At 39.8% G+C, this 18,207-nt stretch overlaps 1 protein-coding gene across 3 annotated transcripts in view; it reads left to right on the plus strand.

The window, feature by feature from the left end:
- Positions 1 to 18,207, plus strand: part of LOC109918227 (neprilysin) — a 175,322-nt gene that overhangs the window by 121,633 nt on the left and 35,482 nt on the right. For all 3 annotated transcript variants that reach the window (XM_048604661.1, XM_048604660.1, XM_048604662.1), the window contains 3 exons: positions 2,592 to 2,690; positions 13,309 to 13,386; positions 18,047 to 18,150. In XM_048604661.1, the coding sequence (XP_048460618.1) occupies positions 2,592 to 2,690; positions 13,309 to 13,386; positions 18,047 to 18,150 (281 nt within the window). The remainder of the gene's footprint in view (positions 1 to 2,591; positions 2,691 to 13,308; positions 13,387 to 18,046; positions 18,151 to 18,207) is intronic.

An 18,207-nucleotide genomic window follows, 5' to 3' on the forward strand; every position in this document is an offset into this window, starting at 1 on the left:
TGCCTCTGTCAGTGTATGGAGAGACATGGCATCAACAGAACACAGTAATCAATTCATATCGAGCTACAAAACTTTGTGTCTAACAGATAGACTTTGTGTCAGTCATATAATATTTGAAACAAATATTCTCCTAAGTAATTATCTACAAATCCTTTCCCCTCACTTTTGAATTAACAGTCCTATTAAATCCAACATTTGTCATATAACAGCAACTTGAAATGATGGTTAATTTGGACTTAACCAGGATAGAGAACCAAAGTTGTGAGACTGCATTCCTGTTGAAGATTCTCACCTGGAGGAAGGGCTGATCAGGGTATGATGTGTCATGGGCATTGTGCATGTTTTGCTCAATCCTAAATGTATGGCTATTAAAATCAATGGATGAGATTTTCTGCTCATTTCTTACTTCATCACTTCTTTGGTGTTTTGTTTAATTTGTTCTTATGATGTTGTTGGCTAGGCATGCCTCTGCCAAAGGGCAGTTAAGAGTCAACAACGTTGCTGGGGTCTAGAGTCACATATAGGCCAGACCAGGTAAAGGTGGCAGATTTCCTTCCCCACAGGCCATCACTGAACCTGATGCACACAGAATATTAACCTGAGGTTCTGGATTACTAGCCCAGTGACATTACCAGGATGTCACGGTATGGATTTGGATCAGTGAAGTAATGAACATGTAAAGAACATTTTGTAGCCTGTTCTACTTTAGTGTATTAATCATTTCCAATAATCCAAGAGATTTATCGATGTGTTTTTTTCTTGGATGATACTTCAAACCAAGCCCTCATGTGGAGATGATCCATGACATAAATTTGAAGAAGGAAAGGGGAGTTATCTCTAGTGTCCCGTCCAATGTTAATCTCTCAATCAACTTCACAACAACTGATTATCTGATTATTATCACATTCTTATTTGTGGAGAGCTTACTATGCATTAAGTGGCTGTGTATTTCTCACATTGCAAAAGTGAGTACAATTCACATGTGCAACCTCAACTGCAAAGCACTTTGGGACATCCAGCTATCTTGAAAATTTTGTATAAATGCAAACATTTTCCTTTTTCCTTTTTTTACATTTTATTATATATTGTAAATGAACATGTCTGCAGCAAAGGAATGTAAGAACAGATGTAGGCCATTCAGGTCCAAAGATAATCGATATCATTCTTCAGTGATTCTAATCTCACCTTAGATTCAATGTTCTCCAGCATTTGCTGTTCAAGAGCTTTTGTCATTGCCACCTTTCCTCAAGTCACCTTCATTGTCAGGAACCACAAGTAAATGCCTAAAAATGATGTTTCTGCTGTAGATCAAAGAGTTTCTTTTATTTCTAACCCCATCGCTATTAGCCTCCACATTGTCAGGATTTCTGACATGTCAACTTTTTTGGTAACCTAGTCCACTTATATTGCAAGAGTACATTAGTGACTTCTTGCACTGAAACAAGAACTTATATTATCGGCAGACACTTGAAAATGGAAACAGTGCTTTCCAGGTATCAGTCCTGGGCTACTGCCTATTGTGGCCATGGGTCTGTATTTTAGTTTGCTTAAAATGAAGGTTCCAGGTCACATCACTGCTCCCCTTCAACACATAGATAACTTCCATAATCATATATGTATCAAACCCAACTCAAGTCTGTACAACAATGAATTACATTATGATCAATATCATAACACCAATTATCCACCTTTGTTGTATCAATTCATTTCGGTGTAACTACTTTTTGATTGATGTCCAGCATCAGCAGCTTTTTCTTAGAGAGAGATGGGGTACACAACCTATAAATTAATTTCCATTCCCCTTTTCTATGGACAAGTTCTTCCTGGCATCATCCCTGAATGCCTATCTCAAATTTTACAGTTCTGTCCTCTTGTTCTGGAGGAATTTTCCCTGTCTGTCTGTCTGTCTATCTATCTATCTATCTATCTATCTATCTATCCTAATTGTCCTTTGTAACAAGTTCCAGTGATTTCATTAATGAGAAGCGTGCAGCCTTCATTTTCTCCAGGATCTCAGATGCACCAGTACCAGCAGAAAAAGTGGACACTGGCTTTACAAATATCACTGCCTATGGAAAGATTCACACAGCAGAAACATTTACTGGCAATTTATCTCAAAGTCAATACCTCCCACATAACTTTATATCTGCTTAGCACTGTTTGTGCCTGGAGCATTTTTTTGTAAAATCTATCCCCACGATTTCAACATCTCCTTGTCAACACGGTCATGCTCTGATCATGAGCTATTGTGCCTGTTCTTACTCTATCTATCCAATTAGTCACTCTTTTGCTCTTTCCTTCTAGTCCTTTTCGAATATTCATCCATTTCCCTTTTGATATTTACAAAAGTCTTTCTGCTAATCTAGTGATTCCTGTACAAATCTCCCCAACAATTAAATTCTGAACTTTCTTGTAACTAACCTGTGGCTTTGTCCTGTGATTCCTGACCTCCTTTCAAAGGGAAACAGTTTCTCCCTCACTACTTAATCTTGTTTAATGTTTAGTTTGATTATCTTTTAATGTTCCCATTTATTCTTACCTGTGTGTCACCTGAACTCGGTGAATATTTTGTTTTTTAATTGCTCCTCCAGGTTGAAGAACTGATTGAGCAGATTCGTGAAGTTTTCGTACAGAATTTGCATGAGCTCAGTTGGATGGACGAGGAGACCAAAAAGAAAGCAGAAGAAAAGGTATGCAGTTATAGTCATCTGTTCCACTGAGGTTTTCAGAACCTTGAAAGGATTTTTTAACATTTTAAATTTTATTGTATGTAATGTGACATCAGTGGCAAAGTGAGCATCTGTTGCCCAAACCAAACGATTAAGAAGTTAAAAAGTGGTTAAAAAGGCATTTAGCACACTTGCCTTCATTGCTCAGACCTTTGAGTATAGGAGTTGAAACGTCATGTTGAGGTTGCATAGGACGTTAGTGAGGCTTCTTCTGGAGTACTGTATGCAGTTCTGATCACCTGTTATAGGTAGGATGTTATTAAGCTGAAGAGGGTTCAGAAAAAATTTACCAGGATGTTAACAGGAATGGAAGGTTTGATTTATAGGGAGAGACTGGGACTTTTTCCATTGGAGAGTAGGAGGCTGAGGGGTGACCTAATAGAGGTTTATAAAATCATGAGAGGTATAGATAATGTGAATGGCAGGTGTCTTTTCCCTAGGGTTGGGGATTTCAAGACGAGGGGGAATATTTTTCAGGTGAGAGGAGAAAGATTTAGAAAAGACACGAATGGCAACTTTTTCACACAGACAGTGGGTTGTGTGTGAAATGATCTTCCAGAGGAAGTGGTGGATGCGGGTACAGGGACATCATTTAAAAAACATTTTGATAAGTACATATATAAGAAAGGTGTTGAGGGGTATGGGCCAAGTGCCAGCAAGTGGGACTAGTTTATTTTGGGATTATGGCTGGCATGATCGAAATGTCAGTTTCTATGCTGTATGATTCTATGACTCTAAATTGTCAATGAGAAGGTGGCAGTAAGCTTCCTTCTTCAACTATCTGCAGTCCATGTAGTGCAGGTATGAGTGCAATAATGGACGGATAGCAATGTTACTGGACTAGTCATCCAGGTTAATGCTCTGGGTGACACGGATTCAAATCCTACCACAGAAGACGGTAGAATTTAAATTTAACCAATAAATCTGGAGTTATAAAAGTTAGTCTTAGAAACTGTGACCATAAAGCTATCATAGATTTTTGTAAAAACCCTTCGATTCACTAATGTCCTTTAGTAAAGGAAATCTGTCATCCCATTCTGGCTGATGAGTGACTTCCAGATGAACAGCAGTATGTATTTTACTCTTAACTGCCCTCTGAAATGGCAATCAGATCACAGGCAACAAATGCTGACCCTACCAGTGGCATCTACCTCCTATGAAATGGTGAAGAAAACAAAAGTACTGTTAAAGAAGGAATTCCAGTATTTTGATTCACTGATGATGTGGTGACATAGTTCTAGATTGGTAAGACAAGGAGAGGAATTTGCAGGTGAAGGGGAGACAGAGGTTTTGAAACTGCTCTTGAAGAAACTTTGATGTATTCTTCCAGTGCATCTTCTAGATAGGTGTGCTGGTGGTGGAGGGAATTTATTTTTTAAAGTGGTGTAGATTGACGATCAAGCAAACCCTTTTCTTCTGGATGGTGCCAAGCCGCTTGAATATCATTGAGGTAGGGGAGCAAGAGTAAGATCAGGAGACAGAAATTTAGAACAAAGCCACACCATTCTGTTTTTCTGTCCGCAGATGCTGCCAGACCTTCTGGTTATGATTCTAGGAAGATGTTGGGAAACATTAGGGGTGGCATGGAGTCTCAGTGGTTAGCACTGCTGCATCACAGCACCAGAGACCCAGGTTCAATTCCAACCTTGGTCAACTGTCTGTGTGGAATTTGCACATTCTCCATGTGTCTGCATGGGTTTCCTCAGGGTACTCTGGCTTTCTCCCATAGTCCAAAAATGTGTAGGTTAGGTGGATTGGCCATGCTAAATTGCCCCATAGTGTTCAGGCATGTGTAACTTAGGTGGGTTATATGGGGATGGGTCTGGGTGGGATGCTCCAAGGGTCAGTGTGGACCTGTTGGGCTTAAGGGCCTGTTTCCACACTGTAGGGATTCTATTTTATGAAACATTTCTTCAAACAAAGTTGAAGTGTAAAACTCTGACAAGAAAAAGCAGTAATTCTGGTTCAGTCAATAAGTTTAAATCAGAGATTGCTAGATTTTTGCTAGCCAACTATATACAGGGATATAGATCCGAAACAACTAGACGGAGTTGAGACGTAGATCAGCCATGACATGATTGAATGAAAAAAGTAGTTCAAGAGCAAAATGGGCTCTGAATGTTCCAATGTTCCTATTGAGACTTCCAGTTGTGAGATTGGAAAGCTCAAATCCTAGGATCTTTTAAGGAGCTAGAATCCTTTTTGTGTATTGATAGGATAACATTGAATAAACATCCACACGCATCCTTATCTACACCTGAATTTGTAAAAATAAAAGGATCATAAGTTATTTTCCAAGTCCTGTATCTGCAAAGTAAATTGTATGTTGTTGCCGAATATTCAGGTGGTAAGGAAAACCAGCATGTACTAATAGAAATATGAGAACGAGATCCTTTACTTAGAATCTTAAGAACATGGAAAGAAGTTATTTGGCTGGCAAGACTGTACTGACCCTCCAAAGAGCATTCCACCCAGATACAGCTCCCCAACCTAATCCTGCAACCCCACAAGCAAATTCCACACAGACAGTTACCCAAGGCTAGGATTGAACTTGGGGCCCAGCACTGTGAGACAGTAGTGCTAACCACTGAGCCACCATGCCACCCCAAACTCTTAGAATCACACAATACAGAGTGAGGCCTTCCATCCCATTTGTGGTTGTGCTAGCTCTTTGAAAGAACCATTCAATGCATCTCTTTTCAGGTATCATCAAAATTACTTTTGAAGCATGTTATCGAATACAAGAACTCAACAGCACAAAAAATAGAAGCAGGAGTAAATCTTATAGGTGATCAAGCCTTCTTGGCCATTGAATATGACCATGACTCTCTTTGGGCTTCAGTCCACTTTGTCACCCAATGTCATATGTCTTGATTCCCTGAGAAACCAAATATTTGGCTACCTGAGCCTCAAACTTATTCAACATTAGAGAATCCAGCACCACTGGAGTGGAGAATTCCAAAAATCCATAACTCCTTGAGTGAAATCATTTCTACTCATCGCAGTCTTACATGATCAACTCCTTATCCTGAGAAGGTGATCTGTGCTTCAGATTCCCCAATTAGCAGAAACCATCTCTCAGCAACTACGTTATCAAGCCCCACAAAGTTTTTGTATGTTTTTGCATCCAGTTCTCTCTCTTCTAATTTCCAGCAAATATTGACCTGGTGTACTCAGCATCTTATCATAGAACAACACTGTGCTCCCAACCCATGCATCCCATGGACCAATTTTGTGAACCTTTGCTGCAATTCTATCTATGTATATGGAAACCAAACCTGCATACAATATTCCAGGTGTGATCTCATCAAAATCCTATAAAATTGTCACATGACCCCTTCATTCCTGTTCTCTAATCCCCTTACAATGAAGGCCTTGCACTTGCGTTCTTAACGGCTTGCTGGACTTGCATGCTAACTTCCTATGCTATAAATGTAAGACATAGGAGCATGGGTAGGCCATTGAACCCATCAAGTCTGCTCCACCATTCAATGTGATCATGGCTGATCTGATCATCCTCAACTCCACTTTCATTGCCTTTTCCCCATAACTTTTGATTCCCATACTGACTAAAAATCAGCCTTGAATGTTCTTTATAAATGCCCTCTGAAAAACAACAAGTTTTGCATCTTTGAAAGTATTCTTTTAATTAAAGTGAATAACTTCACACTTTCCCACCTTTACTCCTATCTGTTATCTTGTTACTCATTCATTTAAACTGCCTATACATTTTGTTGCACATCCACATCCTCCCCAAAGCTAATGTTTTGACTTAGCTTTCGATCAGCAATAAACTTTGAAACATGGCTCCATATCTTTTAATTTAATCATTCATATGATGTAAGTTGCAAGCTAGGCCATTATTTATTTTCCAGAGGGCAGCTAAGAGTAACCCATATTGCTGTGGGTCTGAAATCTGAAATTTGTAGGCCAGACCAGACATTAAAGGGAATTAGCGAACCTGATAGATTTTTGCAGCAATCAACAGTAGCCACTATTAAGTCAATTTTTATAAGTCCAGTGACATTACCATAACACTGCTACCTCCTCACATATAAATTATTAATACAGATTGTAAGTAGCTGAGGGCCTCGTACTGATTCTTGTAGCACTTTCACTAGTTCCAGCCTGCCAACTTGAAAATGTTGCCAACACCCTTTCAGGCTATGCATTTCAGATCATTACAACCAGATGCATAAAAAAATTAAAAGAAAAGTCTTATGATCTCACCTGATTCTTTTGCCAATTGCCTCAAAAATCTAATCATGTTCTTAATGTCCACTGATAGGAAATATAGGAACTATAGCATTTAGTATCAGCAGTAAGCCATTTGACCCTCAGAGCCTGCTTGAAACATGGAAAAGCTATAAAGTGATAAGCCTACACTAATATCTACAGAACAAACAGGTAGGGTTTATTAATACTTTCATTTAGAATTAACATTTGCAGTAGATGCATTAACTTATTGAAAGTAAGCAGCCTGAAGTGATATGAAGTAGATAAAAGCTTAAATTAAGCTGATATTCAATGACATCAATTCAAAGCTTCATGTTCAGAATAGTTGGAATAGATTTATCATGCTACTGATTTTGGTAGGGAAGTTTTAGGACTGTATTTGGACATTAAAGATATAAATGCAATGAATAAGGTTAATGGATTATTCACCCTTTTTATTTGTTCATGACGTGGATATCGCTGGCTAGGTCAGTATTTATTGTCCATTAAAAACCTAAAGAACTGCAGATGCTGTAAATCTGGAACAAAAACAAAAGTTGCTGGAAAAGCTCAGCGGGTCTGACAGCACCTGTGAAAAGAGTTAGAGGTAACGTTTTGGGTCCGCAGAACAGTTCTGTGGAAGAGTCGCCGGAGCCAAAAGGTTAACTGATTTTTCTTTATGCTGCCAGATCTGCTGAGCTTTTCCAGCAACTTTTGTTTTTGTTCCTGATTTATTGTCCATTCCTATCACCCAAAGAAAAATCACTTGCACAGAAACAAAAATTGCTGGAGAACCTCAGCAGGTCTGGCAGCATCTGTGAAGACAAAGCAGAGTTAACATTTGCACTGTTTGTCAGTCTTTGAGGGTTGGCTGATGTTTCAGGATCTGCAGTAATCAATTTGAGTTTCCCCTTCTCGTCTCGGGCTAGTTCTGGTCTTCGGGTCATCTCACCAGGGTGGTCTCCCTGGAGACGGTATTGAATAAGGTGCAAAAAGCAGAATGGGACACTGCTGTGGATCTGGAGTCACATTTAGACAAGGGAAAGATAGCATATTTTCTTTTCAAAACAGCACGAGTAAATCAGATGAGATTTTGCAAACATGGTCATCATTTAACAAGCATTTGTATTCCAGATTAATTTTTAAATTGAATCCAAATTTTCATCATGTCCTACAGTGGGATTTGAACCATGCCCCTAGAACATTAAGACCATAGGAGCAGAAATTAGGTCATTCAGTCGAGTCTGCTTCGCCATTCAATCATGGCTGATAAGTTCCTCAACCCCATTCTCCCACTTTCTCCCCGCAACCCTTGATCCCCTTGATAATCAAAAACCTATCTATCTCAGTCTTAAATGTACTCAATGGCCTGGCCTCCACAGCCTTCTGTGGCAGTGAATTCCATAGATTCACCACTCTCTGGCTGAAGTAGTTTCTCCTTATCTCCGTTCTAATAGGTCTTCCGTCTACTCTAAGGCTGTGCATCTTCCCAACATCCACTCTGTCCAGGCCATTCAGTATTCTGTAAGTTTCAATTAGATCTCCCTCATCCTTCTAAACTCCAATGACTATAGTCCGAGAGTCCTCAAACGTTCCTCACATGTTAAGTTTTTTCATTGCTGGGACCATTAACCTGGATTTAACTAGATTACAAGTCCAGTGACATTGTCACAACGTCACCATTTCCTCAGAGATGAGGCATTGATACTTATTTCAATAAAGGCACACTCATTCTGGGCATCAGGAAGAAGGTATTGATTTGAAGGGGGTGCAGTGCAGATTCAGTCAATTGACTCTGAGATTTGGAGGATTGAATGATAAGGCCAGGTTGGGTAAATGTGGGTTTGTGTTCCCTGAAGTGTAAGGGATTCAGGTCATCTAATTAAGGTCATAGAATCCCTACAGTGGAGACACGGGCCATTCAACCCATCAAGTCCACAATAACCCTTCGAACAACATCCCACCCAGACCCATCCCCCTACCGTGTCTCTGTAACCCTGCATTTCCCATGGCTAATTCACCTAATTTACACATCCCTGGATGCTATGGGCAATTTAGCATGGCCAATCCACCTAAACTTTGGGCTGTGGGAGGAAACCAAAGCGCCCAGCAGAAACCCATGCAGACACAGAGAATGTGCAAACGCCACATGGAATTGAGACGGCCATTCTGGAAGACCAGTTTTCAAATCCTATTCTTGTAAACTCAATTTCACACCATTCTGTTACAGTACCCTCAAATTTGGCATTTCTGTAGAAAACATTTTTGGAAATTAACAGTTAAAAGACTTCATCATTTTCCCTAATTTAAGAATCTATTTCCCTGCCTTTTTGAGATCATGACCTATTTTTACTTTTTGTTTGTTCCAAGTATACTGCAAAGAATGCTTCATTGTTCTCCATTTCACTCCCCAATCTGGCTTCTTTGTGATCCCTCTTTCCCACCCTCATCATTTCCTTGGCATTCCACTGCCTATTATTATAGATTGTCCAATCCTGTTCCTCTCTGAAACATTTAAATACTTTTTCTTCTCGTCCTTTTGCATGTCCTTATTCTGCAATGAATGTACCTCAAGGCAGAGTTTGTTCCTGTGCAAAATACTTAAGTATGCGTATTAAATTCCTTTCTTTTGTGTCAGCCGAACACAAAAAAAATGCAGTGAAGTTTAACACAAGTATTTTCATTGTTCATTCAAGCACAGAAATTAGTCAGAAAATGTCAGGATGGATAACTACCTCAGCGTAAATCTATGGTTTTGGATGAACTGCTCATTACAGAATGTATATGATTGTCATTTTCATTCAAATCAATGGAATAGTGATTTCTGTAATGGTTGGGCAGTCTGCTTCACTGTGATACATGAGGAAACATTTTTATGAAGCAAGTTGTAATGATCTGGAATAAAGAGTCCAAAATGCTAGTGGAAGCAGATTTAATAGAGACATACAAAAGGGAATTGGATAAATGCACGAAGGTAAAATATTTACAGGGCTATGGGGGAGAGAGGTAAGTAGGACATTACAAAATGTCGTTGCATTTTGGGTAAACTTTTTGAAGAGTCAGCAGTGGTGTTAAGGGGCAAATGGCCTCTTACTGTGCCATAACATTCTCTGATTCTGCTACTGTCCTAACAATAATAACGTGAATTCTTCTGCCTCAAACCTGTTGAGGTCCTCAGAAGAAGCACAACTTGTGTTTCGATAGCAGCTCCATTACTTAAAAAAGAAATAGTTCCCTCATACAGAACTCCTTTCATGACTTCAGGGAGTCTCAAAGCTTCACAGCTGATGGAGTACTTTCAAAATTTTCGTCACTGTTGTAATGAAGAGAAATGGGGCAGACAATTTGTGCACAGTAAGCTCCCACAAGCAATAGTGCTGTAATGACTGGATAATCTGTCTTTTTGACTGATGTTGGCTGAGGAATAAATACTGTCAGGACACTGGAGATGTTTCGCCAGGTCATCACCAAGTTGCCTTGTTGGATATTTTATTACTAGCTGAAAGGGTTGTCAAATTCTCAGTTTTAACATCTCATCTGAAAGGCAGCACTGTGATACGTCTCAGCTTGAACTCATTATTAACAGTAGAAATAAAAATAGACATTGCTGGAAATAAGCAACAGGGCTGGAAATGCCAATGGGGAGAAAAGCAGAGTTAACATTTCAGGTTTGTGATCTTTCATTATCTTTTATCATCTTTTCATGCTGGTGCAGGAGGTGGCCAGCATTTATTGTCCATCCTGAGTTGCCCTGGAGAAGGTGGTGGTGAGCCACCTTCTTGCACCACTGCAGCTCATGTAAACCCACCATACTGTTAGAAACAGAATTCCGAATTTTGACTTAGAAACACTGAAGGAATAGTTGTATATTTCTCTCGGAAATTTCACCATATTTCAGGATGGTGAGTAGCTTGGCTTGGAATGGGACTTGCAGTTGCTGGTTTATACATGTATCTGCTGACCTTGTCCTTCTAGATGGGTGTAGCCATAGGTTTGGAAGGTGACATCTCTTGGTGAATATCTGTAGTGTAGGTCATACACACTACTACTAATGAGCGTCAGTGGTGAAACAAATGAATGTTTGCAGATGTGGGGTCAATTAAGCTGGTTGTTTTGTTCTGGATGGTGGCAAGCTTCTTGAGTGTTATTGGAACTGCAGTCACCCAGACAGTTGGAGAGTATTCCATCACATTTCTTACTTATGTCTTGTTGATGATGGACAGGCTTTGGGGAGGGGTGAGGTTGGAGGAATGGGGGTGTGGGGGACATCAGGAGTTGAGTTACTCACTGCAGGATTCCTAACCTGTGTTCTGCCTTGCATAATGTATTTATTGCTCATGATCTCATCTTCTCCACAGTGAGGAGACCAAATGCAACCAGAGTGGCTCTTTAGTAGAACACCTCCATTTAGGCCATAAGCATCATTCTGACCTGTCTATCAATTTTTATTTCAAGATCATATCTTGTTCCCATCCTAACCTTTCTCCCCTTGGCCTGCTATGTGGTTCCAATGAATCTCAATAGAAACTCAGCATTTTACAGTCTTCCGGGCTCAACACTGAGATTGACAATTTCAGATCATAAACTCTGTTTTTCCTTTGCTGGATCAGTTTTTTTTTTCCCTCTCTCTTGTTCCCTTCTAAATCTCTTTACTTCAATGGCTGCTATCCTACCCTTCACACCTCATCTAGACATGTCATTTAGAAACGTCACATATTTCTGAGGAAGGGTCACCAGACCTGAAATGTTAACTCTGATATTTTCTTCACAGATGCTGCCAGACCTGCTGAGTTTTCCCAGCAATTTTGTTTTTGTTCTTGAGTTACAGCATCCGCAGTTCTTTCGGTTTTCATTTGTTTCTTTACTTGTTCCGTTACCACTCTTCTCAGCCCTTTTACTATGGATACAGAATGGCAAAATTGTTTGAGCACAGAAGGAAGCCCTTCTGATCATCTTGTCTGCACTGACTCTTCAAATAGACATTTCACCCAGTGCCTTTTCCCCATTTCGTCCTCTTTACCCTGTGCATTCTTCCTTTCAGGTAAATCTCATTCATGTTCGAATGCTTCAGTTCAATATGCCTCCACTGTAACTCTCAGTCAGTGCATTCCAGACCCTAACAACTCTGTGTGATAAAGTTGGACTTTTAACACTTTTGCTTCCTTCACTAATTCCTTAAAATCTGTGCGCTGCAGTCTTTGAACTTTTCATGGCCAGGAAGATTTTCTCCCCTTTTACTCTGTCATTTATCTAGCCCTCAAGCCTGTCACTTGTGCAAAGCCTTTTACATCGGTAAATTTTCTCAGTTTTGATGAGAAGTACAGGACTGAAATGTTAACTCTTTCTCTCTCTGAGCAGATGCTGCCAGACTGAGTCTTTCAGGACTTTTACTCTTTCTTTCAGATTTACAGAATCTGCAGCATTTTACTTTTGTCCACATTGATTTCAAGATGGAATAACATGAGTTGCAAAAACAGGAATTGCTGAAAAAGCTCAGCAGGTCTGGCAGCGTCTATGGAGAGAAATCAGAGTTAATGTTTCAGGTTAGGTGATCCTTCTTCAGAACTGTTGGTAGCTAGGAAAAAAATTCTGAGTTCTGAGGAAGGGTCATTCAACCCGAAACGTTAACTCTGATTTCTTTCCACAGATGCTGCCAGATCTGCTGAGCTTTTCCAGTAATTTCTGTTTCTGTTTCTGATTTACAGCATCCACAGTTCTTTCAGCTTTTATGCAGCCAGGAAAAAGCTGGTTTTTATGCAGAAGATAGGGTGGAGGTAGGGGATAAGGACTAAACAATAGGTGGAGATAGAGCCCAAAGAGAAAGAAGAACACTTGGACAGTCAGACGAGTGCTTAACAGTCAGGTAGGGGAATGAATAGCTACTGATGAGGACTCTTAATGGCTAACAATGGATTGTTTGTAATAGCAGACCATGTGATAACAAGGCCTGGTGTGTGGGGGTGGGGTAAGGACATGTAGGAAAGTGCTTCAAGCCCTAAAATTGTTGAACTCGATATTGAGTCCAGGAGGCTGTAGAGTTCCCAAATGGAAAATTAGGTGCTGTTCTTCCAGAATGCACTGAGCTTCACTGAAGCCCTGAAGCAAGCCTGAGACAGAGATGTTGGCCAGGGAACACAGTGGTAAGCTGAAGTGGAATGCAACTGGAAGCTCAGGGTCATTTTTACAGACAGAATGTAAGTGGTTTGCAAAGCAGTCATCTGGTTTAAGCTTCGTTTCCCCAACTGCATCTCTCCACAGATGCTGCCAGACCTGCTGAGCTTTTCCAGTAATTGCTATTTTTTCCCCTACTTTCCAGCATTTGCAGTTCTTTCGATTTTTATAATATGAGTTTTCTTGTTTCTAGGCTAGAGCTATCAGACAGAGAATCGGATATCCACCTGACATCAAAGACAATGCCAAACTGAACGCTGAGTATAAAATGGTAAGGTACTGCTATGATCTCCGACTTATTTGGTGTCAATCATTTTGTCCGCAAACTCATTCAACTCATCAAAACTTTTGTTGTACAATTACATCTCAAATTTCCACAATAGAGTTCAAAATTAAAAGGGTCAATTTTAATCCCAGAACATGGGTGTATTTGAAGCTAGAATTTATAAGATGAAACACAAGAACAAACCACTTCGATGGAGACAACAACTGGCCAACCTGCTCACAAAAGGAAATCCAACTGGCAAAACATTTTAAGGACCCTGGGAAGCCGTTTTTACTTTTACTTTCTTTTTAATTCCGGCTGGGTTTCCAGGAGTTCAGGAAACCCAGCAGGGGAAAGCAGCTAAGAAGAGCTAGATTCATAATGTCTTCACGTGACTGTGCATCCGGAAGATATATTGTCCCCCAGACAAGCTGCCATGTAAATGCCTCCTCCCCCTCCACAAATGGTGTGCTATCACCTCACCACTGTTTAACATTCCTCCTCACAAACTAGCATCATCTTCACACCCTCCTAATCCATTCGCCTGGCCTCAATTTTTCCCAGTTTCACTACTGACTCCTCTGATCCATCCTGTTTATCAGGGAAGCTGGAGAAAAAGTATTAAGAGATGCTGTATAGTTAAAAAGTTCTGGTATTTAGGAGACTCAAATGTCTGGCTTTTCATGTATAATCCCCATTTTCACCCCACACATGCAGTATGGGAAACCTCATAAGTTTTGGGAAAGATACGAGGGGAGCTGGTTTGCAACAGCACAAGCAAAAGCCTGGACATCATGTCAATACATCCCATTCATTTTAGAGATGGAAATTCGAATTTCCCACCCTGAATCTCCAATCTCCCCAGGGCCTCATCCTTCCCTGTCAGTGTCACTTCCTCCTGCCCTGCAGGTTTCAGAGATGTCAGCTCTGATCCAAGTCTTGTGCATTCCAGATTTTCATCAATCTACCATTGGCAGCCATGCATACAGTTGCTTGGCTCTAAAATTCTAGGGTTCCTTCCCCAACACTCTCCATTGCAAAACCTCATCCTTTCATTTAAGATGCTGTTTCAAACCTGGCATTTTTAAGACATCATTGGTCATCTGTCTTAACAGCTGCTTCTTTGGTCCTCCTTTGAAGCATCTCAGGAGGTTTTACTCAGTTAAGGGAGCTCTCTAAATGCAAGTAGCCATTCTCATTGTTGACTACGGTGGAACACAACCAGTAGCAGCTGGCAATGATGGGGTGGCGACGGTTTAGTGGTATTATCGCTGGACTTTAATCCAGAGACCCAGCTAATGTTCTGGAGACAGGGGTTCAAGTCCTTCCATGGCAGATAGTGGAATTTGAATTCAATAATATCTGTAATTAATGATGACCATGAATCCATTGTTAATTGTTAGAAAAACTAATGACCTTTAGGGAAGGAAACTGCCATCCTTACCTGGTCTCGCCAACATTTGACTCCAAACCCACAGCAATGTGGTTGACTCTTAACTACACTCTGGGCAAATAGGGATGGGCAATAAATGCTGCCTAGCCAGTGACACCCATATCCCATGAATGAATAAAAAAATTCTCTGGAAAAAGAAGCTGGAAACTGCAAATTGAAGAATTGCTGCATGAAATGTGTCAGCTTAAAAGGTTAAGCATTACATATCATGAATTTAACATCAGGATGTGGAGATGAGATAAATTTGTAAGAGATTTCTAGAAACCCGACTCAGAATCTGACCCAAGTGAGTTTGATTGCCAAGTTGGTAACAGAAAATGGCATGAAGACTGAAGGGCATCTGCTGATTTTGGATCAAATATTAGTTTAACATGGGAGAATCATAATTTCAAATGCTATAGCCTTTGCAGGTGAGGTTCTGTGTTTAGTGAAGATGGATTCCTATGATGAGCTGATCACTATTGGTGACATTGTCAGGGACTGTGGGCTTTTACTGACACACAGCTTCTGTGCTTGCACTCCAAACAAGTGCTAAATACAGTTTAACTGGAATGAAAGAAAGATTGTATTAATATTCCTTTCTTTATCTATGATGGTGAACCAGCTGAGCTCAAGTCAACCAATCAAATAATGCTCAGAGTGAAGTAAGAACTTACATTAATATTGCATCTTTCATGACTTCAGGATGTCCCAATGATCCTCATAGCCAATTTATGCAATTAATTTGCACACAGAAAGATCCTGCAGGCAGCAATGACAAAAATTATTAGTGATTTACTGATGTGAGATGGTTACCAATAGCAATTACTTATTGAGGCAGGTGAGGTATCCCGTGTCTCTCTTCAGAAAAGCGCACAGTGATTTTTTAAAATATCTACCTAACTAATGTCGTCTGAAAGAACTGCTTTCAAAATCATAGCTCCTCAGTAATGCACCGATTTGTCATTCACATTGTACTCTGGAATGGGACTTGTCTCCACAACTTACGATTCAGAAATTTGAGTGCAAGTTTCATCTGCAGCTGGCCTCAAGGAGTCTGATACCTGAGCCTCATTTTCCCTTCCTTTCAACCACCTCCAGTAGCTCTCATTGCTAGGAAATAAGAGGCTGTTTGCATTCTAAAGTCAATGCAGAAGTTTTGCCCAGATGATCAGTCTGCTACAGATTCTCCGTGCTTGATTTTGGAATAATTGACCAAGTCATTCTACCTATTGCAGATCTTTATAGCTTTTTTTGTTATAACCCTGTGCTATATAAGGTAAAACATTTTTTTAAGCACACTTAATTCGTTTTGAATTACATCAGTATCCTTTTTGATGCCTTCTCCATGTGTTTTTCATCCTGGGCCTTCTTGCCAGAATCCCAAGGCCATGATTGAATTTATGTTGGCAGTTTCACTCAGCTTTGTTATCTTTAATGCTGTTACCCGTCTCCAATGCTGAGAGAAGGAAACATGTTTATTAGTGTGTCCCTATCTTTTTCCCTGATTAAAGCCCTTCTGTACAGGCATGATTTGTCTTTGCAGAATGTGCAATTGCTAACAAGGTTTTGTCTTCACTAAATTAGCAATCCCACTTTCATGCCCACAGTTCAGTACTTTTGGTGTCTTCGGTCTTGTGTCTGCCTTCACCTTAATGTCCCATGTTATCAAAATAAGATAAACTCCACACATGGGTTCAAACCAAAACAGTTTGCACACGTTAAAATCAAAGGTCTAAATATAGGGCTTAAACAGCTTTATATATATCGAAAAAGACAAATGATACATTGGCTGACAGAAACTGCTGTACAGAGAAATAAAGCAGGAGCAAAAATATGAAGAAGCATTGAAACAAGGAGCCATTCAGTTTAAGTATTAAAGGGCTAGCTTAGAGCAGCTCAATGGATAGGAATGTTAAATGAGGCCAAGATACCAGTTTTCTGAAGTAACAATGTTGATACTGTGTCAGGAATCAAGGGTTTGTCAGGCTTTTCAATATAAGCTAATCTTGTGCCTGTCCAAGTGACTCAAGAAATTGATCCTCTTTGTTTTACAGCTGAATAGTACTACAAGACAACATTAACTTTCTTTAATGCTATTAACTCTTTCAAGGTTTTCTTTAATTCTTGGTTTGTTTAATGTAGTTTTGTTGGAATGGAACCATGAGGATTGTATGTTAAATTGATTTGAACTGCAAAAAATGGGCAACGACAGAAAGTAGTATCACGGGCTACCATTGCTTTTTGGCAATTGGAATCTCAGCAATGATCATTCTTCATGCGTGGGTATGCAAAGTGAATATCAACAAGCTATCTGACCATGGGGACCATCATGGCTAAACCTGTTTCTATCATCACACAGCATCAGTATTCAAATCATCTTGCAATAATCATTTGGGTAATAATCAGGACAAGAATTAAGTTGATTTTTTGTTCTGTCTCTGCTGTACACCACTCCATTTTTCCAGACTTTTTCTCCCCAACTCTGGCCTCATAGTCACTTTCTTTGTTCTACCATTAGTGGTCATGCCTTCAGCCATCTGGGCCTTGTAGGTTCTGGATTTTTCTGTCTTGCATCTTTATATCTTCCTTAATGATCCTCCATAAAACCTACAAGTCTACCATGTGGTAAAAAACAGTTAAAAATAGATTTAACTTTTTTTGCATTAAACACAATCACCAAATGTCTCAAAGCACTTTGCAGCCAATAAAGTCATTTTTGAACTGCAATCACTGTTGTAAGAGAGAAAACACAGAGGCCAGTTTAAGTCCCCACTGAACACCATGTGATAACAGTTAGTGAATCAGATTTGACATGTTAATTGGGGAATGAATATTTGCTGGGATACTGCGGATAATTCTGTATGTCAATTGTTTAAGACTCTCCCATGTTAACTGTGCTGTTTCAATGCAGTTACCTTCTTTTCCATAAACATGGTCAGTTATAGTCCCACTGCTTAGCCACTGTCAGTCATCCCTTCAGCTGTCTAGACCTTAAAACCTGGAATTACTATTTTTAAGCTTCTCCACCTCCCTCTGTCTTTTATATAACTGGAAGCGGTCATTTTGTAACTACCCTATAAAGCTTTCGTATGTGGGTGCTGGAGCAGCACTAGTAGGAAATCAGCGTCCTGACGGCTGTGTCAATAGAGAACATGTATGGGTGGTATATGAGGCTGATAACTGGAATACGATAGAGATGCAAGATAATTGGTGTGCATTCTTTTCATTCAGTTGAATTTCAGCATCGACGAATATTTCACGAACATTCTTAAAAATATGCAATTAGGACAAAAGAAGAATCTGAAAAAACTCAGACAAAAGGTTAACAAAGAAGTGTAAGTATTCCATTATTTTTCTATTGTGCACTTGAAGTTGTTTCTAAACTTGAACAT

The sequence above is a fragment of the Rhincodon typus genome, chromosome 13 (genome assembly GCF_021869965.1).
Source record: "Rhincodon typus isolate 14 chromosome 13, sRhiTyp1.1, whole genome shotgun sequence".
Lineage (NCBI taxonomy): Eukaryota > Metazoa > Chordata > Chondrichthyes > Orectolobiformes > Rhincodontidae > Rhincodon > Rhincodon typus.